This window comes from Crinia signifera, chromosome 3, assembly GCF_055691185.1.
Source record: "Crinia signifera chromosome 3, ASM5569118v1, whole genome shotgun sequence".
Lineage (NCBI taxonomy): Eukaryota > Metazoa > Chordata > Amphibia > Anura > Myobatrachidae > Crinia > Crinia signifera.
Genome location: NC_139219.1, coordinates 251,762,905 through 251,787,978, shown reverse-complemented (window position 1 = coordinate 251,787,978; position 25,074 = coordinate 251,762,905). Strand labels below are relative to the sequence as shown.

At 43.4% G+C, this 25,074-nt stretch overlaps 1 protein-coding gene across 3 annotated transcripts in view; it reads right to left on the bottom strand.

The window, feature by feature from the left end:
* Positions 1-25,074, bottom strand: part of IFT80 (intraflagellar transport 80) — a 104,819-nt gene that overhangs the window by 36,999 nt on the left and 42,746 nt on the right. For all 3 annotated transcript variants that reach the window (XM_083177850.1, XM_083177849.1, XM_083177851.1), the window contains 3 exons: positions 3,337-3,516; positions 2,951-3,069; positions 72-146 (listed from right to left, as the gene is read on the bottom strand). In XM_083177850.1, coding sequence (XP_083033976.1) covers positions 72-146; positions 2,951-3,069; positions 3,337-3,516 — 374 coding nt within the window. The remainder of the gene's footprint in view (positions 1-71; positions 147-2,950; positions 3,070-3,336; positions 3,517-25,074) is intronic.

Below are 25,074 nucleotides of genomic sequence, written 5' to 3'. Positions count from 1 at the left end.
GAGAGACATTTATTAAGCAGCTGTTTTGCATGATGTGGAATTTAAATAAATATACTTAAATTATTTTATACCTTTCACATTGCAAGATCAAGCTCACAGTTCCTTCCTTGAGGTCAAAAATGAGTGGTGTGTTCCAGTTCTTTGTGCTATGAAAGAAGAGATGATTATACAAAGTACAAGTATTTGTACAATGTTGAACAGAAGAAATATAAACCGTTCATAAAAGCTTGCACACAGTGTTTGTGACAGATTGCAAAAAAAAAATAAAAAATACAAAAACATGAAAAAATTCTAACAGAAAGTTTGTTATAACTATAATCATGCACATACTTTGATACAATTAAAAATACTTTGATTTGTTGCATTTATTTATTTTATTTAGGTACAGTTACAGGTTGAGTATCCCTTATCCGAAATGCTCGGGACCACAAGCATTTTGGATAAGGGATTTTTCCGGATTTTGGAATAGTTTTTTTTCCATACTTACCTGGTCCCTGGTGGTGCCCCGACGTCCACAGTGTCCCCCGGCGTTCCCAGTCCCAGGGGTGCATTGCGTGTGTGCGCAGATGCGCCAATGACGTATTAATGAAAAATGTAAAAATGGGAACCCTCCCCACGGTTTTCGGAATATTTTGGTTTTTGGAATACATGGATAAGGGAGACCCGACCTGTACTTATATAGCGCAGCATATTCACTTGTGCTTTACAATTGGAAACAAGAGTGATAAAACAAAACTGGGTAATAGCAGATCGACATAGAGGTAGGAGGACCCTGCTCGCAAGCTTACAATCTATAGGGATAATAGGAGGGATTGCAAGACAGTCCTGTTGGGGTGCAATTAGATATGAATGCTACTGGAGGTTATGTGGGGTTCCTGAATATGATAAGCTTGCCTGAAGAGGTGAGTTTTCAGGGAACGCTTGAAAGTTTGGAGGCTAGAGGAGAATTTTATTGTGTGTGGAAGGGCATTCCATAGGGTGGTTAGTGGTGTAACTATAGCCCCGCACCCCTGCGGTGGCGTGGAGGTGCTGAGAAAGTGTGGGGGCCAGGGGGTCTGCGGGGCTATTGTTACCCGCTGCCGATACCTGGCCTGCCGCATCTGTCTGCGGTCACGGCAATCCAGGCTTCTGCTGCTAATAAAAAATTAAAAGTGACATGCACAAAATGGCTGCCCCCATACTGCAGGGGATAAGGTTGTATTGTCGACCCGACTTAGGTTGACAGTCATTAGGTCGACAGGTAACTAGCTCGACATGGATGAAGATCGACAGGTGTCTAGGTCGACATGGTTTTAGGTCGACAAATGCGTTAGATCAACATGGGTTAGGTAGACAGGTAGCGAGGTCGACTTAGGTTTTTTCACAGTTTTTTGAGCCGATATGTGCTGACAGGTGGTATTTTATGCCCTACCATCTACTAGAGCGTGGTGGGAGAATAAAATAGTGTGCCGAGCGCAGCGAGGTACCGTGCCCGAAGCATGGCGAGCGAAGCAAATGATGCGAGGGGCTGCGGTTGACTTCCGACTGTGCCGACATTCGAGTAAAAAAAAACAGTAAAGAAAAGAGGTCGACCTAGTGACCGGTCGACCTAACCCATGTCAACCTAACACATTTGTCGACCTAACCCCATGTCGAAATAGACACCTGTCGACCTTCATCCATGTCGACCTTGCTGCCTGTTGACCCAACAGTGTCGACCTAATGACTGTCGGCCTAAGTGTGGTCGATAATACGATCCACACCTGATCAAATTTAATATGCTATGCTTTCAAATCATTGTCCCACTGAATTGTTTTAATATAATATTAATTTGTCATTTAACTTTTTTTTTTTTTAAGATTACAATTTTTTTTTAAGATAAAAGCAATTCTACTATAGATTTACAATTTAAATTTTATGTTTGTGTCAAACATAATAAGCTATTTTCCCCCTATTCAAGTACAACTGGTGAAATGCAAGTAATTACTTTTCCTCCTTTTGCCTGTAGTAGTGCGAAGCACACAGAGAAACAGCAGTAACAGAAATACAAGGCACATACAGTGTAGCCATCTACGCGTTAGTATAAATCACCGGCACTATGCCGTAGTAGTGTATAGCTAGAATCTGGTTCTCAAAAGTTCTAAACATTGAGGTAAACTCCTCAATGCAGAACATTTACTATGCAATAATGTACAAAAATGACAATTTATCAGTATCATTTATAAAGCGCCAAAAAGGACCGCAGTGCCCAATGCTACACTGTACAATACTACATTTATTTAGCTCTCTTTCTCCCATAGAACTCAAGGAGCTTATAATTAGGGCTATACTTTTACTCACTCTTAACGCCACATTATATTCCATATGAACAATAAAACTGACTATTATAGGTCTCTGGCTAGTGCTATGGGATAAAATGTAATTCATAATTGATTGCCTCACTTTAAGAAGATCATTTCCATTATAGGTTACTTGTAGTTATTGATAAACATATTTCAAAAAGAATAAATGGAAGCATTGGGCACAGTTTGGGGTAGCTATTGTCTCCACAAGACGCACTGTAGTTACATATGGCAGTACAGGCTCACAAACAGGGAGAAAAAAAAGTCTGCAGCTGTTCCCAAATGTGTTGCTCCCAACCATTTAATTGGGGCCCAGATCATGAACTCAAAACAAAAGGGGCTGGAGGCTGCCCATTCACTTTGTAAACTAGGTGACCACACTTAAAACAGAAAGCTACAAAAACAATTACTTGAAAGGTTTTTGTTGGAGCCAGTCCAGATGTTTTGATTCTTTAACTTCTCTTAGAGGCAGAACAGATTAGCAGCAACAGTACCACCTGCTTCCTATGACAGTATTTCAACAAAGGATTCAAGCTTGGTATAGCGTCAGCTTAACCGACCTTTGTCTCACAAATGATTGAAAAGCAGTGAATCAGAGGAAACATTTCACAGACAGGCAACCTACTTACCTAAATACATAACACTGAAGAGAGGTGGAAACAACTAGATGCCCATACTTCAAAGATGCCTTAATGACTCTGTCACGGAATTCCAGCAAATCTACAGCATCGTTAATTACATTGCGGACCTAGAAACACAAAGAATGTGTAAGGGTCTGGTTGGACTCGGAAATGCCTCAATATTTTAGCAACCATTGCACAATATGCGATGATGAGATCCAATGTTGAAAAGTACATAAATACTGGATTAACCCTTAAAGACCCAAAAAGATGCAAATCATAATAGACAATCAGTCCTGTATCTTCCACAGTTTATCACAAAAACATTCACGTATCATTTGATAAGTACATGTGCAAAAAATAGCATGTTAATTAGGTATGAAAGAAAATATAACCTGCATAGCACGTCTTTTGATCAAAGTGACTTCAAAATTCTTCCATTCCCAATGTTGTTCAATCACATGAGCAAAGATAACATGGCCATTTCCACAAGCTCCAGCAATCTGCGTTCCATCTATAGACCAAGCAATGCTGAAGATACTGCCTGTGTTTGGTTTTTCCAAGGCATAAGACCACTGAAAGATTTAAAAAAAAAAAAAAAAAGTTTAATTTTAAAATCTGCCTGTGTAATAATCACACTGACATTTTACAGCCTTTTCTTAAAACCAGATGAAAAAAGGATGACGAAGATCTATAATCTGCCCATGACGAAGCACACCTGAAACAGCTGGATCTCACACAACAGTAATTGTGGCAGAGGTCAAGGCCGCTCCACTGAATATGAATAGATGACGACACTGGAAGCAGTTCAGTTCTGCTAGAGACATTAGCAATATATGCAGGGCTATTAAGATTGATCAGAAGAAAGACGAGTCAAGCTTACCAAATAGAGCTCAGATGCAAAGCTAATTAAAACACTCATTAATCAAAAACTGAAAAGGAACTTTATTCAATAACTACAATGACAAAAAAGCCATCTGTTAAAGACAAGAGCTGTCCAAACACAAAATGCAGGATATATCATTTTGTGCTTTAGGGAAGAATATTTAATGCTTTTGCCATATTTAGGACTGTAATTTCTTTTACAGTGCATATGAACCCACAAAATACCAAGCTCTAGGGAAGATTGTCAACTGTTGATTTAAATATAATGAGGGCAGACAAGTGTACCTATAGGACTGGCCTAAAATACTGCTAGTCAATTTATTTTATTAAGACACAATAATAAAAGGAATCGCTTAATGTTCTGCACAAAAGAAAATGTTCAAAGGAAAGCTGGATAACGTACAGTAAATGAACTGCCCAAAAGCATCAACTACGTTTTTGTGTACATATGACCTTGATGAAATCATTGTAATTTGCTAGAAATGTATGTTTATGGACAGTTGGTTACAATGTTAAAAGCATGAGAGTGGGACCAAGGTGAATCTGGTCTGGACGATAAACATTTTAGAAAATAACAAGTGAAGCATTTAAACTGAACATTAGTTCACACAGTAAGGACCAACTGTAGAAAAGGTTTGGTTGAGAGACCATTGGCAGAAGTAATGTTATACATAGAACAGAAGATAAATCAACTTGTTCAATATTCAATGGATGATTTTATGTTATGATATTTAATTTTAGGCTAATCATGTATTTTTATGATTGTCCTTTATATTGTGACACAAGGGGTCCGCTACGCCTTACAAAGGCCATTATTCAGATCTGATCGCAGTACAAATTTGTTCTCAAAATGGGCAAAACCATATGCACTGCAGGTGTGGCAGATGTAACATGTGCAGAGACAGTTAAATTTGGGTGGGGTGTGTTGACACTGAAATCAAAATCACAGTGTAAAAATAAAGCAGCCAGTATTTACCCTGCACAGAAACAAAATAACTCACTCAAATATAACTCTCTCTGCACATGTTACATCTGCCCCTCCTGTAGTGCACATGGTTTTGCCCGTTTTGAGAACAAATGTGTACTGCGATCAGATCTGAATAAGGGCCAAAGTAGAAAAATAGAAACAATATGGACAACACAAAGGGATTTTCAATGCAAAACATGGACATTGTTTATAAAACATTTCTACAACCGTGGTGATAATACTTTGATAATCAGTATAAAAGACGTATCCGTGGATTTGGCACATTGTAGGTATTAGGGAGAAAAATGATGGTATAAGGCAGTGGTTCCCAACCCTGGTCCTCAAGTACCCCCAACAGTGCACGTTTTCCAGGTCTCCACACAGAATCACAAGTGCTATAATTAGCTCCACCTGTGGATCTTTTAAAATGTGTTTCAATAATATGTGCACCTGCTGGGTGACCTGGAAAATGTGCACTGTTGGGGGTACTTGAGGGCCAGGGTTGGGAACCACTGGTATAAGTGCTGGAAGTAAAAGTACACAAGAGAAGAGGGCCCTGCTCGTGAGAGCTTACAGTCTATAGGAGAAAGGGCAGAAAGACAGGTGTGACACAGGAGCACGAGACAGAGGAGTCAATTTTCTAAGATGGGAGTTCTATTTAAGATGGGATGGTGCCCATAGCAACCAATTGGATTCAACCTCTTATTTATTTAGCGCCTTCTAGAATATAATAATATCCCCACTTAATATATTTTGGGCACAAATAAAAGGGGGCTCATTTAAGCCCTTGAGTGGTGGGTTTTACTGGGGCAGGACAAACCTGCCCCAGAAATACTCACCACAGAACTTAGGGGCAGCCCACTCCATTTTGCTCACCACCAGCCAGTCCTGAATCTCCACCCCGGATCGCCGGGGTTCCCCTGCCGCCCTTCCTTGCAGTGACCAGGCGGCAGGCTTGGAGAGGCTCAGGGGGATTCAGGCTCCCAAACTCCCGAGCAGCCCCAAACTTTCTTGAGTGGGGCCTGCCTCCTGGTCACTGCTGCAAACGGTGGTGGGGTGTGCGATTGCTGGGATGGGAAGTCGGGACTGGCCAAAGGTGAGCAGCTGGGGCTGAGCAACAGGGGGGGTGCCGCTAGAGGTGGTGAGCCAGTAGTGCTCAGCTGGAGGCACCACTGGCGCACACCTATTAATCAGTGGCATGCCATGATATTTCTGTGGAGAGCAGCTCAGCCTGAGAAATTTCCGGGCATACCACTGAAGTGTTTAAAAGCTCGAAAAATGTTCAAGATCTAATTGAACATCTCCCTATATGTTGAAACAGACTATATATAGAGGTAAACATCCCTTATAATACTAAACACAATTTTCTTAATACAGATTGCGTATCTCTTATCCAAATATCTGATATCCAAATTATTCCGAAAACCATAGTCTCCAGAATGTACTTTTTTTTTCTTTGCTAAAAATCTACTGGGCACATCTGTAACTGGCGCTTACAGCACATGAATATATATTTAAATTAAAAAAAAAGATTTTTTTTACACATAGCAGCCAGCAGGGGGCCGGGAGCAGAGAGACGCTCATTACATATTCATATATTCACTGCTCCTGATCATTAACATATGCACGATCTGGAACAGTGCATATTTGGTCCCCTGCTGGCTCTCCTGGGGGGGCAACTTGTGATGCCTGGCTCCCGGGGAGCCCACCTCCCTCCCACATACCTTCTGGGGCAGGCAGGGAGACTTCCATCTCCCTGCCTGCCATCGTCCACCGGCTCCGCCGCAGGGGTTCACATTCGCCGTCAGGGGCAGCGAGCCTCATTGAATCGGGTCTGGAGGTGCATTTAACATTGGAATCAGGCATCAGGGGCCTGTACAATTAAAAATCGGGTCCAATCGCATCGCATCGCATGTGATATGATTGCATGCTATGCGACGCGATTTTTTGCCCTGCGAGAAAAAAAAAAATCGGGCGCCCAGATAATACACAAGTACCGAAACACTACCTAGGATTAACCTGGGTGGAATAGCCCACTTTTAGAAGAGATGACACAAAATGGGGTGACTGCAGCATCCTAACACTCAGTAATAAGGGAGGAGAAGTGAGCTAAAGGAGAAGTCGCCCATGGCAAACAATCAGCACAGAAGTAACATCTAAATTTGCATAATATAAAATTATACAGAGCAGCTGATTGGTTGCCATGGGTCACTTCTCCTCTAGCTCACTTCAATGGAGCCATTCCAGGGGCCAATACAAATATGGGAAAAATTACACTTTTGTTATAGTAGAATATATTCTGTATGGAAACATCCACATGAAGTAAAGATGGAGCAGCTCCCATTGGAGAATCGCAGGAGATGCTCACCCATTCCGACGGAGCCCTCTGCCGCCTCCCCCCTGTCACTGCCCACAGATACCCGCACCCCCCTAACCCTGCCTGTCTCTCGGAAGTGGAGACGGTCAGGGATTCCACTACCCCAGCCGAGTTATGGGGACACGCGAGTGTGTGAGATGCTAGCGCGTCCCCGTCAGATGGAGCACCTCTCTGCTGGTGAACGCCAGCTAAAGGAATATGGCTATTCCCAGCGCTGATTGCGAGGTGCTCCATCTGTATATCCTGCCTGCTTTGGAACCATCAGACGCAACCATCTGGGTTGCACTGCATAGGATGACACTCAGGAACTTGCATTACATGCCAAAGCAATATTTGTGTGCTCCATTCTTAAGCAAAACATATATATGGCTTTTGAGAGATCACCAGGCACAGGGACAGAGTACTGGGGAAAGACCAAATCTTGGACGTATGGCCATACTCCTGCCTCCCAACAATAACCTGAAAAATACTACATGCAGTGCCAAGCAGTTCCCTCTAAGCTTCTTTTGCAGGGTACCTCACCCTGCCTGTTTTTAAAACTTTAAAAGGCACCCTGCCGTTTTTGTGTGTGGCCTTACGCTAACCCCCCCCCCCTCACCCCCATGCTGACATGCCGCTGAGAACTCTCGGTGTGTCATCATGCGGAATGGGTTATACAGTGTATGCCATCATGTGCAATGGCCATTATGGTGTGTGGTATAATGTGTAAGAGGCATTACAGTGTGTGCCATAATGTGCAATTGTCATTCAGCCAGAATATGTAATGGTCATAGCAGAGTATGACAATGTTTAATGGGCGTAATCCTAGTGCAGTGTGCAATTTTTTATATGTTTTTTTTTTTTCCCATTGTTTCGAATGTAAATTTCTAATATTAAATGTTCCCTCCCGATTGAAAAAAGTGCCCTGCCTGGTAGTCAGCACCCTGCCCGGTAGTCAGCACCCTGCCCAAAAAAAATCCTAGAGTGTAAACTAGATACCACCTGCGCTATCAGGTCTTCTTAGTACCCTTTACTCATCCCTTCCTTGTTCTTTCTTTTGTCTTGTTTGTCTTTGCAAAAGGTAAAATTGTATCATTGTCATAATTATCCTGTTGTTATGCGACTCAACATGACATTATGACAAATTAGCTTGTTATGTACGTACTTATGTCTTATATATTTAGCCAGATCGGTCACTCATCCCCTGTGTGTATAACGTTCCCGCCCAGCGTTATACACAAACCCGCCCCCCCTAGGGAAAAGACCAGTGTTATACACATCACCTCCCCCCGCTCAGCAAGGGCTACAGTACACGCCCACCAACCACCATGGTGTAGGTGAGCGGCACACCCCGGCACACCCCCCCCCCCCCACCCGCGATTCACCCATAACTCAAGTTGCAATACAGGCCATCTTTCATACAATTCTAACCATATTTCTCACAATACAAAAAGTTCACAAATGAAGGGGGCGCAGCCCCTTACAACGGTGTGAAGAGCGCCGGTAGGGCGCGATGAATCACCTCGTTTTCATAATACATAGCATTGAAAAATTCTACATAAAAGGCAATGTAAAAATAATGGTTTACTATAACCAATTACTACATATAGTTTACTGCATTATTGGAGACTATTATATGTATGTATTCAAAGAAATATAATAATAATAATAATAATAATTTATTTAAAAAAATGGCCCATACATAAGATGCTCATCTTATTTGCTGCCCATTTCCCAGGTATCAATCTAATATCTTGCCATATACTAGGTTAGTATGTGATCAGTCTCCAGAGGTATTACAGGGAAGCTGAAATTAGCTAGCCGTTATATATATATATATATATATATATATATAATTTCCCACTACAAGAGTACTTATGCATTACACTTGTTCTTTGAAAGCAATACAGCTCTCTTTACCCTCCCAGGTGCCTAGTAGAGGATTTGCTATCAAATATGCAAGGAATTAAAGGAGCTTAGCACTTGGTTCATAATAAATTTTGTGGGAAAACAGAACAGTAATAACTACTGAAGGATTCTTAATATATATTCCCATGTGTTTTCAAATAATTAGAAATAGGACTCGCTTGCAAGGAATGTTTGGCAGAACAGAAGTAAACGTTGGGCCATATGTGAATGTGGTACTATTGTATCGCAACAGTGAGGGGGCTACAAAGACCATACACTCAAATAATAACAAATTAGTTTGTAAACGTCACTAAAATCCAATTAGCCAATTAGAACGTAACGAATGACAGGGGTGTCTCATATTGTTCTACATTACACAAAACAAAAGTGTATACACAATAAAAAACTTTCCTTTAGGAAAGTGGACACGGACCATAAAATATACACTACAATTTGTGTATACAAAATTACATAAAATAAAAAAATACAATATTTCTCCCCTTTGTGATTAAATATTTAACTTCCAACTTCTTTTCAAAGCAAATTAATAATTCACAGTAATTACTTATGTAATTACACAACATTAAGTCACGGATAACTGTTTCTTTTTTAAGCATTTTTGACATGAATAAGTATACATTTTATTTATTAACTTCTGCACAACACAGACAATAAAGGACATCTGAAAGTAATTACAACAGGCGGTGCAGATGAAGTGTGGTTTGAGAGGCTGAATAAGCATAACAAGCTTTCCTGACTGATGTAAACCTCAAATTGACAAGGAAAGCTTTAGATGACGAAAAATAAAATATATTTAACAGAAGCCAGTAAATTATTTCAACAAACCATGGTCACATGGAATGCAACAGGTATTTTATCATATTGCAGTTCTCGAACGCAAATGAGGCTTAACCTGTATTTTATGAAAGAAAGGATTTATGTACATTTTAGTAACTTGGACTTGTACACCATGCTCACATTATGTGAAAACCTAAGAGCCGTAAGTAAAACAAAGTGAATAGAATTCAGAATTCCATACATCAAAATCAGTTACTTAATTACACTCATGTAGAATGTTCGGTACATAAGAAAAATAAACATAAGTAAAAAAAATTCATAACAACAATAGCTTGACCCTGATTATAGTTTGATGGTTGGGACCATTTATTCATTTTTAAATCTGGCCTAAAATGAAATATACTATGGGTATTCAATTAAGTGCCTTTTTTTTTTTTTAAACTAGTCGAAAAAACAGCACTTTTCACCCAATCAATCATAGTGCCGGTTTTTCAACTAGTCAAAAAGCTGGCATGGTTGAAAAATACGTGGCTTGGCGAATTACTCGTCGATTGTTGTTGTCTCAGCAAAATTGTGGGCATTTTCCCTGTTATTAAGTCACTTTTCGCAGATGACAATTCAAAAAAAAAAAAAAAACATAAGTGAATCGCATCCGTAAAAACAAGACTAAAAAATGGGCAAAAACACCCCCAACTGAGTACTCAAGTCCATTTTTTAATGTTCACCTATGCCTGGAACACATGAAAAGGTGCAGGAATTCATTTATAGCTAGCAGTGTTAGAAGTATTTGAGCAGCCATGTAAATCATACTATGGCTGGACTATTGGAAAGACACATGGAAGACTGCCTGTAAATCTTCTAGACAATACAAAAAAAAAAAAACCTGCTAGAGAACTATTGCAGATTTGAAACAAAATATTCCAGACAGGAGAATTTGGTGCTACAAAAAATGTAATTGATGATAGTCATGTATTTTCGGTTATTATAGGACAACTAAATCCCTAAACTGAAAAATCAAATGAAAACAGACATTCAACTAAGAGAGTGGCCATTTTAGTTGAATCTCCAATCGGTACCAACCCCTGACAGCACTCTCTGCCATATCTCAACATTGGAATGATCCCGATCAGGTAGCAGGTCATCAATTTGACTCCACAAGCAAAGCACATTTACAGGGACTTTAGTTAAAAAAATTCTAAAAAGGCTGCATTAACCGCTGCGTGCATGGTGCTGCTTACGGTCTGCTATACAGCACATTAACATAATGTGACATTCCGGGTGCAAAACACTGATCCCTGTTAAGTGTACTTCAAACAATCACTGTGCATTTGCAAGAACCCGGCATGAATATAGTGGTGTCCCAAGACATGAATTACGGAGAGCTGCTTCAGGATGAAGCCTACGCAGAAAATGTATTACCCAAGGACTTTGTTTTTGTTTGCTTTTCTTTCTAGTGCTCACTAGGAAAGGGTGTACATATGTAATTGAATTAAAGTTGTTTAATGGGAGACATATGCAGGGCAAGGGTTAATGACATGAACAGTTTTTTTTATGAATCCTGAGGGAGCAATTTGCTGAATCAGCTCCATTACATCAGGTACGTTGAAAAACGTCTGTGCTGACCAGAAAGTCTGGTCTGGTTATCTTCATTTAGTAGTCATGGTGGTGGCATGTGACTCATTCCCACTCACCATGATCCCCTTCCCACAGTCCTACACCATCAGTTCTCCGCCATTGCTAACATTTGCTCAGGAGGAGGGAACCTGCAACGCTTGGAGACTACCATTGTAAACTGCTTTACTGGCGGTTTAGCAGGAGAGGGCAGCTGGCTTCAGTTAAATAACTTTATTCCTCACACTATTCGAACCCTTCAGCTTTGCTGTAGTATATATCACCTAATGTAAAGGCTGCCTTCCTAGTGTCAACACACCATTTTCACACATGGTTTTCTAAGATCTTAGAGATATTGGCTGTCACAGATTCAAACATCTGAATAAGCAGCAATTCAACCCAGCAAGTCAGGAGGTGAACTGTAATATTTAAGGAGAATGTCAAACACATGTAATCAAATGATTTATACATACTGTATTTGGTATGGCAATACTTTTTTTTATTTAATTTTTTTTGCGGATATGAATGTGACTAAATCGGGTTTTCTTACCGCTTGAACATCAGCGACACCTGCAGGCTAGGACAGACACATTCCAAAGTGCGGCTATAATAACAAAATATCAAATATCAAAATGATGGACAATTTTAAGAGATAATCAGATTAAATATTTGATGTATTACAGATTCTTATTTAGGTGCATTTACCATATTAAAAGGAAGACGGAAGTAGAAATGCTGTTACAGCAGTACATGGTAGTTTTCTTTTACAGTAGGTTGAATCGTATTTTGCTCTTGGCAGCACAAATAGTGTAATGGTTAGCAATACTGCCTCACAGCACTGAGGTCATGGGTTCGATTCCCACCATGGTCCTACCTGTGCGGAGTTTGCATATATTCCCTGTGCTTGCGTGGGTTTCCTCCGGGTACTCCGGTTTCCTCCCACATTCCAAAAATATAATGGTAGGTTATTTTACTTCTAATTAAAATTAACCCTAGAATGTCTGTGTGTGCATGTACATGTGGTAGGGAATATAGAGTGTAAGCGCCACTAGGGTAGAGACTGATGTGAATGTTTATTCTCTGTAGAGCGCTGCGGAATATGTATGCGCTATATAAGAAAATGTTAATAAATTAATAGTATAGAAGCAGAATAACAGTGCCTAGCAAAATGCCTCAGAAACAAAGAACACGGCAGTACGGATGGTGTAATGGTTAGCATTACTGCCTCACAGCAGTGAGGTTATGGGACGATTCCCACCATGGCTCTAACTGTGCAGAGTTTGTATATTCTCCCCGTACTTGCTTGGGTTTACTCTGGGTACTCCGGTTTCCTCCCACAATCCAAAAATATACTGGTAGGCTAATTGGCTCCCAACAAAATTGACCCTACAATGTCTGAGTGTGTGTGTGTACATGTGGTGGGGAATATAGATAGTAAGTTCCACTGGGGCAGGGACTGATGTGAATGTTCGAAAATTCTGTGTAAAGCGCTGCGGAATATGTGTGCGCTATATAAGAAACAGGTAATAAAGAATAAATAAATATAATAGTGAGGTGGAACCACAGTAGTTCTGAGGCCACCACTGCTTTGCGTCAGGTTCAGGGAGCTGCGGCATAAAAAGGATTTAGGTCAGAGGTCAGTTCCGGGCATACGCATTTGGAGGGAAAGAAAACTTGTGTGTAGGCCACATTTGAGTCATCATTCAGACTGATTTCATTGAGCATTACAGTGTGACTAGGGTGGCCAATCCCGGGATCGGGATCGGCGGTATCCCGGGATTTGGCCCCCAAAACGCCGGGATTTCGATCCCGGGATTGGAATTTCCAATCCCGGGATTTCGGGATTAAACTGCGCATGCGCAGTTTAATGCCGGGCAGCGTCTGAGCACTCAGACGCTGCCCGGCTTCCCCATACCCCGCAGTGCGCAGCGTGACGAGGTCACGCTGCGAGGTCACGCTGCGCAGGGCACACGGCACAGCCGCACATCCACGGCTGCCCGCCCGCCCAGCGCTCCCGGCCACCCGCCCGCCCAACCCAGCGCTGACGGCCACCCGCCCGCCCACCCAGCGCTGACGGCCACCCGTCCGGCCACCCACCCAGCGCTGACGGCCGGTCAAATGCCCTCCCACCCAGCGCTCACGGGCACCCAGTGCTCCCTACCAACCACCCACCCAGCGGTCCCTGACAACCACCCACCCCCCCCACCCACCCAGCGGTCCCTGACAACCACCCGACCACCCACCCAGCGGTCCCTGACACCCGCCCACCCACCCAGCGCTCGGGCGGCCAGGGTGTTTTTTATTATTAGGGAAGCCAATCCCAGGATCCCGGGATTGAGCATTTTTCAATCCCGAATCCCGGGATTGAAAAAATGCCCCGGGATTGGCATCCCTAAGTGTGACTGATTCGGGTTTGCATACATGTCACTGAACAGAATTATATTTACACTAGGTGATTCATCGCGCCCTACGGGCGCTCTTCACAACGTAGTAAGGGGCTGCGCCCCCTTAATTTGTGAACATTTGTATATGAGAAAGATGGTTAGAATTGTATGAAAGATGGCCTGTATTGCAACTTGAGTTATAGGTGAAATGTGTTAAATAGAGAGCATATGATGTGGAAGGGGGTGTGTATTGTTTTGTTTAATTAAAAAGCGGTTACAGAGTAAGATGTACATTGATAGTGTGGATGGTACAGGGACATTTGTGGGTGTGGGTGTGTGTGCATGTTGTTTAGGTGTGTGTGTGCAATAGTATAGTAGGGTGTTTCTGAGTCAGCGGCTCCCCACTGGCGGAGGTCACGACACAGGAAAACAGGAGGCTGGGTAGTGATAGGGGTGTGTGGGCATAAGGGGGACTAAAGAGGAGGGTGGGAGATACTGTGCAGCTTCTGCCAGTGGGTGATGGTCCAGCGTGGCAGTACAGGAGTACAGGATGGTGGCCCTTAGTCAGTGTCTCCTCCTACTGGGTGGGAGTTCAGGTGCATGAGAGCAGGAGGCTGGGCTATGAGGCATGATAGGGGCATGTGGGCAAAACAGCGTCAGCGACTCCCCAGAGGTGGAAGTTACGGTTCAGGAGAGCAGGAAGCTGGGTAGTGATAGGGGTGTGTGAGTATACGGGGGACTAAAGAGGGGCTTAGGGGTGCCGTGAATTGTGGGAGGGGCGCGGGGGGTGCCGTGAATCAAGGAAGGGAGGGGGCGCAGGTGTCGGCGAATCGCGGGAGAGGGCGGGGGTCCGCAAAGCATGGGAGGGGGCGTGAATTGCACGAGGGGGGGGGTTGCGAATCGCGGGAGGGGGGGTGCGCGGGGGGTCCGTGAATTGCGGGAGGGGGGGTGGCACGGGCGCGATGAATCACCTAGTTGGTTATATATTCTTGTAGAAGGATGATAGGATGTTGCGGTCATTCAGAATGCATTTACATAAACAGTAATAGTAGCAGTAAAAGATCTGACTTAAAACACCTACAGTAAAACAGAACAGGTGTTATATATTATACAAAGAATTGGTTGATGATGTGTAGGTTGACGTGCACATAGTTCATAGTTGTCACTGGAAAAAAATTGCTACACGAAAAAATCAACACAGAAAGTTCAACACATGTAAATGTTGACATAAGTGTGGCACTCCATCGGTGTCCATGTCGACACATGAGAATGAATATGAAAACATTCAAAAAAAGAAAAATAAATCTTCAAAAAGTCATGTAAACTTTTTCATTGTCGACCATAGCCGTGCATGTGCCATTTAATCCTGGGGTTGCCGTGAATCGCGCGTGGGGGTGGGGGGGGAGGGAGGAGGTGAGGGGTGTCCGCAAATCACGGGAGGAGGGGTCGTGGGTGGATGCCGTGAATTGCGGGGGAAGGGGGGTGGGTGCCGCGAATCGTGGGAGGGGGGGGCGCGGGGGGTTTGCAGTGAATCGCGGGAGGGTGGGTCGCGGGGGCGAGGGGTTGCCGCAATGACAGGAGGGGGGGGGTTAGGGGTGGGGAATCGCGGTTGGGGGGGTCGTGGGGGGCACCGTGAACCTCACAAGGGGGGGCCCGGGGGGTTGGCGCGAATCGCGGGAGGGGGGGGGTCGCAGGGTGCCGCGAATCGCAGGAGGGGGGGTGTCACGGGGTGGGGCCGCGAATCGCGGGAGTCACCGGTGGTGCCGCGAACTGCGGGGGGTGTGCTGCAAAATCGCGGGAGGGGGGTCACGGGGGGTGCCGCGAATCGCCACAAGAAAAAATCAACACAGAAAGGTCAACACAGGTAAATGTTGACATAAGTGTGGCACTTCATTGGTGTCCATGTCGACAACAGGTGATGACAATCATAAATTAAGATGGAAGTCCAGAAACAGAGCATTCTATCCCTCCTGGAGAGGGTCATGTTGGGAGGTATGGCGGTGTGGGGCGCTCACCTGGTGTGTCTGGTGAGTAGCTGTGTCTTTGCTGTGTAACATGGAGAGGCAGAGGGTGTCTGGCACTGTCTGTGGGCTCACTGGGCTGGTTCTCTGTCATGTGAGTCAGTCATGTGAGTCAGAGGCTCCACCCAGCGTTAGAGCTCCAGACACACTTTGAGTAACAGATGTAGCCAAATATATAAGAGATGTATAGTTTCAGTACTACAAATATATAAAGCTGATAAATATTGAGACAAATACAGAATTGACCTCAAGTCAACCATAACTGTTTGCATGGAAGTAAGGGGCTCATTCAGGAGCGGTTGTGTTTTCTGCAGCCATTGCGGTCTTTTGCCATATGCAACTACGACTATATGCCAATATGGGCAGAAGCTAACCTGAGCACTGGAGTGCATACTGCGGTCGCATCATTTCCCTCTGATGGCATATAATTGCTGATACATCGGTACCATTGTCGCATAACGATTCATAATGCTGAGCCCTGAGAGCCTCTATATAAGCGCAGGCTCAGCTGCTCTCCAGGGACGCAGATGGATCTCTGGTAGTAAGTAAGATCACAATTGCACCGCAGTCCTAGTCCTATTCCAATGTTGGGATAAGTGGTACTTATGTATTATCTGGGTTCCCATGTTAAATGCACCCCATTTTTTCATACCCCTACTATCCAACTACGCATGGAGTTGATTTTATATAGTGTGGCTAACGTAGCGATCCATAGTGTCCGAAGCGTGGCGAGCGGACGCGGTCTCATAAGAAAAACAGGACCCCAAATATTACATAAGTACCGGATAAGTATATTCAGATCTTGCCTCCCAGGACTAAAATGGCAATCCAGACATGCTTCCAGTCCACCTCCTGGTATAGTCTACAGCTTTTCCAAAATAAAACCCCTGTCACTATTTAGATGCCATATAATTCTCCCTCATGTGCTCTCCTCTTCTCTCTCTGATTCATTTCCCTCTTTTTCTCTCCTTTGTGCTTATCGTTGGATGGCTGGGTTGATGGCTTGGAGTTAGGAGGGGGCTGTTGTTTGTTTATTATTGTTTATAATTTAATGTTTAATTTTTGCTTTGTTTTCTTGATTTATTTTCTATATCATTGATTGTTTTTGGCAACTCATGTTTTTTTTTTTTTATAATAGTCGATGCTACCTATATTTCTACTTCCGATAATGCTGATTATATATCAATGCTCAAACCATTGTTAAGATACTACCGGAGTTGCCATGTCATGCCTCCTATTCTGTTTAAGTATATTTTTGGAAAATTTGAAAATTGCAGATTGCTCCTCATAGAATACTGTTTGTAATAATTGTGATATGTGAGGATCAATAAAAAAAAAAAAAATCACAACTGCGAATTTATGCATGCCCAGAAAACGGCATCTGAGTGGCCCTGACATGCTTGAGTTTATGCAACCACTCATTCCTTGGTGCGACTGCAATTCACTTGCTGTCTGTGTGTACTGCAGCTCAGATGCATGCAGTTGGAAAACATTGACTGATGTGCATACAATTGCCACTTTGCGACTGCACCTAAATGAGCCTCACAATGCACAAATTCGCCCTTATGCTGAGGTGTATGTCTCTCAATGCAGCCAGATTGCCATATCAATCTCATCTAGGTTCCATAGCAGGTATAATTATCAATGCACACTTGCCCACCCCCCACCGGCAAAATGATAACTGCCAACGATGGGCTGGGGGGGGGGGCATACTCAGCACAGGACAAGACCACTCGCTGGGTCCCTCCCCACAAAGTGCTTACACATAACCGGCTGCCCCCCTGCTGCACAGCCTGTGTTGTCCAGACCACTCCCACAAAACGTTTGGTTGTTGTCCCTGGTCAGTACCTAAAACTGCAATCTCCTAAAGGGATCCAAGTACGCCTTAGTTGGGGGTGGGTTGTACAGGGTGGGGGGGGGGGGGTTGTACAGGGTGGGGGGTTATGTGGGGGGTTTGCTTTGGGCTTTTTGGGTGGTTTTCTTTATTAGTGTTAGTGGGTTTTTCTGGGGGGGGGGGTTCACTTTTTGAGGTTTAAGTAGGTCCAGATTTTATAGTGGGTCATTTATTTTGGACAGTGGTGCTTTCGACTGGTTGATAGGCGTAATGTTTATTCACGAGATATGATTTTATATTTGTACCTCCTTCCACTTTGCTGTTCGCTAGAACCCGGATGGCGCCTCCAGGTATTTGTGTACTTAAATCTCTGTTCTGGAGGGTCGATATTCGTCTTCTATATCCTTATATCTATGTGCATGATTGTATATGTATACTCTTCTATTTTCCTGAATGTACATAATTACGCATATGCCATATTTGCTATACACATCTTCTGTAGCACTACTGGTTTTTTTTTTTTTTTTTTTGTAAAACCAATAAAAATTACTCAATTTAAAAAAAAACCTGCAATCTTCTGCTGTATTCGCAGCATTAGGACTTGTGCATGTGCTATCCAGTGCAGAAGTGCAGAGATCGCCAATTAACACTTCTATTAATAAGTCTGAATAAGTCCCTTCTTTGGCATGTACTTGTCGCTTGGAACAATTGCTGTGTACAAGCAAATGCGTTTATGTAAGCACTTGTTTCCTAGGACTAAATTGCTCCTATGTGCCTATCGACATAGGGAAGGTCAACAGTCAAAAGGTTGACATGGGGCTTTTCTTTTTTTTTGCGCCGACATGTGCCGACAGGTGGTGTTTCATGCCCTACAATCCACTAGAGCGTGGTGGGAGAATGCAATACTGTGCCCGAAGCATGGCGAGCGCAGCAAGCCATGCGAGGGGATGCGGTACACTTTTTTTAGTGTCCATGTCGACTGTGGGTCAAAAAAAGTGAACCCCATGTTGACCTTTTGACTGACCTTACTCATGTCGACCTAATGCTTTTGTTGACCTAATGACCCTGCCGACCTAACCCCATGTCAACATGCATGCATGTCGACCTAGTTGCTGTCTATACAATGATCCATACCTGTGTTACTTAATCCTCTCTCCTTGATTTTATCTCTAATAATGAAATATGCCTTTTCTGGTCTATAAACAGTATTTTTCTCTGTGTATTAGGCCAGTAGTTCCCAACCTGGATCTTCAAGTACTCCCAACAGTACACGTTTTCGAATATCGGCATGTGCAAAAGATCTACAGGTGGAGATAATTAATTAATTTATGATTCTGTGTGGAAACCTGAAAACCGTGAACTGTTGGGGTTGCTTGAGGACAAAGGCTGGGAACCGCTGTATAAGGCTATTACGGTTTAAAAGAAAGCGTTGCATTTTATTATTGTTTTTAACATGGATATACTGTAGCACACAAATAGCAAGTAGCAGTATACAGAGAATAATTGGTACTTGTTTCCTAGCACGGCCACACCGATTTACATCGGGGTGGTCGTGTCGGAAAAATCGGGTCGATCGCATCGCATGCGATTTGGTCGCATGCGATGCGATCGACGCGACCGACCGATTTTCGACCCGATTTTTTGATTGAATGAAATGTAAATCGGGTCCCTGGGACCCGATTTTACATTGGATTCAATGTAAAATATTCCCAACCCCCCCAAATTTAACGGCGTAAACCCCACCCCACGATAGACGCCAACCCGAAGCGTGGCGAGCGCAGCGAGCCCGCGAGGGGCGGCGGTGCGCGTCCTCCGACCTTTTCATTCCCCTACTATCCACGTCGGCGTGGAGTTGAGAATAGAATAGTGTGGCGAGCGCAGCGAGCCACCGAGCCCGAAGCGAGCCCCGCGAGGGGACGCGTATACCTGTGAAGTTATACGCGTGCGCTCGCCACGCTTCGGGCGCGGTGGCTCACTGCGCTCGCCACACTATTCTATTCTCAACTCCACGCCGACGTGGATAGTAGGGGAATGAAAAGGTCGGAGGACGCGCACCGCCGCCCCTCGCGGGCTCGCTGCGCTCGCCGCGCTTCGGGTTGGCGTCTATCGTGGGGTGACGACGGGGACATCTATAATGTGAAATGGGTCATATTGGCCCATTTCACATTTTTCACATTTTCTCACGATTTCAATGTTAAAAAATATTTTACCATTGAAGCCTATGGAAAAATCGGGGGCATCGCGTCGGGACCAATGTTAATGGTCCCGACCGACGCGATGCCCCCGATATTTTACCTTTCCCGACACAATTTTAATGTTAAAATATTTTTTAACATTGAAGCCTATGGAAAAATCGGGGGCATCGCGTCGGTCGCGTCGGGACCAATGTTAATGGTCCCGACCGACACGATGCCCCCGATATTGTGTCCTAGCCGGCAAAATGGACCTAATTTCAAAGGAAATCGGGTCCATCGTGTGGATCGTGTACCTTAACTTAAAGGTACACGATCCATAAGATTGTGGCCGTGCTAGGAAACAAGTACCGAATATTTTGTTAATTATATCAGTCCTTGCTGTAGTGGATCTTACAATGTAGATTACCTACTACATAAACACACGGATTCAGTATGAAATCCCGGCGGTCGGGATCCCGGCGTTCAAAATCCCGACCAGGGGGGGGACGTGGATCGCCCCCCCCCCCCCTTGCGGGCTCGCTGCGCTCGTAACGCAGCGGGCCCGGTGCCTCGCTACGCTCGGCACACTCAATTGTTCTCCCTCCAGGGGTGTCGTGGACACCCACGGAGGGAGAAAGTGTCGGGATTCCGGCGTCGGGATTCTGAACGCCGGGATTTTAACTGCATCCCAAACACACACAAGGGTTACTTTGATTGTCAATTAACCTGTCAGAATGTATTGGGATTGTTGGGAAAACAGAACACCCAGAGGAAATCCCTGCAAACATGAGAAAATAAAAACTCAAGCAGATAGTCCTCTGATTGCAAACAACCAATAACAACAGTGCTGCTAACCAATGCACAACAGCTCTGTCCAAATTATTATTATTTTTAGTATTGTTAACACTAGGATTTTTATTAATATAGACTAATAATATATAATAATAATAATAGACATGAATTTATTATGTTTAGACACAATGATGCATATGCTATGAATAATGTAATTTATTGAAATTTTATTATTTTAGGTTAATCTCATCTCCACATTGTACCCTTGGACAATATCCAGAAATAAAATCTTCAAAGTAATTCATCCCCCAAGGATTTGCAAAAAATATTTAAGATGGAAAGCTTCTAAATGGGCAAAAAGAAAGAACCCCCCCACCTACAATAATGCAAAAGCCTGGCAGTGTTTTTCATGTTCTACATAAAACAGGAATGCTTGTTGCAAGCTTTCTTTACATGCCACGTAATCCCTTGTATCCTTATTTACACTGTGTAGCACATTTCCTTATATAATCTCCAGCGCTACAGTAACTTTCTTGCTCTTCACACCTGCAAAAAGTCACCACTTGACTATGGTAGAATGACTCCAATCCAGTAGTGTGTTAGATACTGTACGCATGTGCATCATATACAGTTCTGGATCTGCTTTTCTTGCAATCATATCAAGAGTTGCCTTAAAGCCCCCGTACATTAGTGCGACTTGTCTGAAGGGCAAGTCACATCCGATTTCCCATTAACTCCCCCGGCTGCTCCCCGGGATTCCTTCCATCCAATTTGGCACTTGATATGCCATTTTTACATGCGATTTATCGCAAGTAAAAAGATTCCTTGGGAGCTGGCAGCAGATTTCAAAGAAAATCAGATGTGATGTAGTGCGAGTGAAAAAAGGACATGCGATGTGCACGGACAGCTATACATATGATTTATCCTTTGTGCAGCACTTCCAACCTCTGGCTCTGACCCCATGTGCCAGGACCACGCATTGGATCGGTTGGGATGTCAAACACATACAATTTTTGCCCCTTTTCACCTGATTTCTTGGCACACTCTGTCGGAAAAGGGTAAAAAGTGGCCAAATCGCAATAGTGTATGACTTTTGGACACTAGAATGAAGGGAGACTCCATATCTGGATTCCATGATTTGTCTATAATTTAGTGCTTTTGCCTTGCAATTACATTGGTCATTGGGTAACAGCATTTATGGGAAGCACATACAGATGTGACCACCGCCAGCCTACCTGGCTATTTTTCCTCGTGGGGGTCCATAGAGGGAGAATAGAATAGGTGGCTCGTATAGCGAGCCACCGTGCCCCCAGCGAGCCCGCAAGGGGCTTAGTTGCGCTCACCATGCTGTCTGGGTCCGGCCAGTCTGGATCCCGACGTCGGGCTAATGACTGTCGGGATCCCGATTATCGGACCCCTGTACCACACCCGATTGCAACTAGTCAAGGCTGCGTATGGCCACACGGAATGCTCGTCACAGCAAACAACTTGTGAGTGCTGCTGATAGCAGCAAAGCTAAAGCCAGACGGATCTGCAGTTCGAAACAAGGGAGCCACTATTTTCCTAGATGCCAGATTTTGGAAAATAAAGGAACTTAAAAATCCCTTTCCTAATTTTTTTTTTCTATCATATATATTTACTTATTTTACCAAAATTTACATTGGTGCTTCAAACCTGGTCCCAACTGGAAATCTGGACCAGTAGGGAAGCACATTTATTTTACTCATCGCTGCAGTGAAGGGATTAAATAAATCATCTCTGTACCAGCTCACTTAATGGTGGGTTGGAGGTTGTTGTAAGATGGGCTATGCTCGCTTAAGGCCAAACAAATCTAGAGGACATTATTTCTGTAGTCTGGTTTGTTCCAATGTCAGGTTTGTTTTCGATAGCAGTAATAAAATTTACCACGTTCATAAGCACCTGCATTATCAGATGTGATTTTCAGGTACTTTGTGATATCCTGGAACATGGTGGGCAATGTAATAGGATGAGAGATTCAGAAAGTGAGAGATTTGGTAAGAAATCTCCAGGGTTTTTTAAAGCAGCAATCATTTACACGGCAAAAGCGCAAAAGTGTACATGATTGCCGCTTTAAAAAAATAATGGAGATTTCTTACCAAGGGGGGTATTCAATCACCCGCAGCCATCTCCCGATGGGGGAGATGGCTGCGGGGCCCTATTCAATGCTGTCTTCCCAGCATTGAACAGGGTATCTCGGCAAAATGAGCCCGACTGCGCAAGCAGTCGGGCTCGTTCTGCTGGCCAGGAAGTGACGAGCTCCCAGACACAGCTCGCCTTTTCCCAGCCGCATCTCGAGGCCTTGCCCCCTTCTTGTCCCGCTGCAGGCGGGAAGGATGAATCCCGACTGCTTGTTCTTTGTCGAGCAGACCGAGAACAGGACAGGGTCATGGCTGTCGGGCCAGCTCGACAGCTGTGGTCCATGATTGACTACCCCCCTAAATCTCTCACTTTCTGAATCTCTCATCCTATTACATTTCACCCATAGTCTTTGGGTGAGTTTGTAATGTTCTCCATTAGTATATTCTCTTTCTAATGGTAGAACCATTTGTAAATACCTTATAACTCCTTAATGACTGAAACTTGCTTCTCTGAGTTTATTGCAACGTCTGGCAATGCCCAGAGCATGCTGTGAAAACAAACTTGCTCAAGCTGCCATAGGTTCTGTTTTCATATAAAAGTGGTGACACAAGTGCACTTGATTAGCAGCACCTGGCTCACATAGTGATCTTTACTCATATGGATGCATATTGCACTGATTTTCCCACTCATGGCTTCTTCATGTTGGCTTATTTTTTTGGTTGTTATTTTTGTGTCAGGTATTTTTTTGTGTCGGGCAAAATAATATGTTGTGATTAGTTATATGTCACATGACAGTATGTGCATCACATTAGGGCTCTGTAAGGACAAAGTGATTTCTAATTAAGGCCTGATTCAGGTTTGCGCGGTACTCTGTGAACATCGCAGCTTACCAAGCACCCGAGACGCTGCCCTGTCAAATACAGGAATGGGCCCATCTCAATGAACTAAATTCACCCCCTAAGCCCAGATATGTCAAATCTTTCTTTTTTGCATACTGTACCTGTATTTCGTACAGCTGTGTCAAGATCTTCAGGGAAACACAATCACATAGTTTTAAATAGGTAAAAAAAAAAAAAAAAAACGATAGTACCACTATCACAGTACAAGAGAAATTCTTGTACTGAAACCTGTTCCTTACAAGGTTTTAATCAATGCTCATAAGTATTGGGTCTTATAAAGAGTTTAAAGTGTATTTCTTCTCATTCAGTTGTTACTGGAAGCCGAAATAACGAGCTCTCTCAATGTAGGTGGTGCTGCTGTTCCATATCCACTAACAGCAGGGAAACATGTATAATACTGAAAATAATTTGTTTTAAAGCCATGTCTACTGCATTTACTTTTCATTTTATAAAAACCTTATGCCTGCATTTTTTGAAAACATTTACTCCTTATACAATGTGTTCCTTAAATTTACAGCTTATTTTTTAATGAATGGCAACAAATAAAGTTTAGAAGAAAAGGTTAACAACCAGATTCTTCACGGTTATATGAAATGGACATTATAGAATCAGACCGAAAGCGTTCCCCTTTGTGGAAAATGAAGATCTCTTTTAAGTTTTGGTGTCACGTGACAAGTAGATGGGATGGTATTAACCAGAAAACAAATCTGGCACAGAAAGAGAAGCTGTACTCTCTAGAGCACGTTTGAGTTGTCTACGATGATAATGATTTAATGGATGAAAACTAATGACTCTGCCAGAGGGCTTGGCTGGGGCCCCTGGTGTCAGACGTTGTCATTTATCTCTCCACACCGATCAAGGAATATGGGTAAAATAGGGGAAGACAGAGTGTATTATTTAAAAAAGTGATTTTAAACATTAGATTTTCGATTGAGAATGCAGAGAGTAACTTTATAAACTTCCATGGCTGAAGTTATTGGTTAAAAAAAAAACCAGCATGTACCTGAAGTGTGGCCAGGATAATTAAAAAGAGTAATTTGCAGAAAATCTGTAGCAGCGTTGCCTGGGGTCAGAAAGAAGGGTGTTGCTGATACTGCTGATTCAGACCACTCTTTGTTTGGATCCTGCTCAGCTAACCTCTCCTCAACCTTCACCTCTCCACAGCCCTTTACTACTTATCCAGGCTAATTTTCTGTTATATCACACATTATAATAAAAGCAGTTTAAGTAGCACACTTACAAATTATTATATTACAATTAATCATGTAGTTAATGAACTACTATAAATTCTCTGTAATATCTGGGCTCCCGTTTTTCTTATGAGACCGCGTCCCCTCGCTACGCTTCGGGCACGGTGGCTTGCTGTGCTCGCCACACTATATAAAATCAACTCCATGCGTAGTT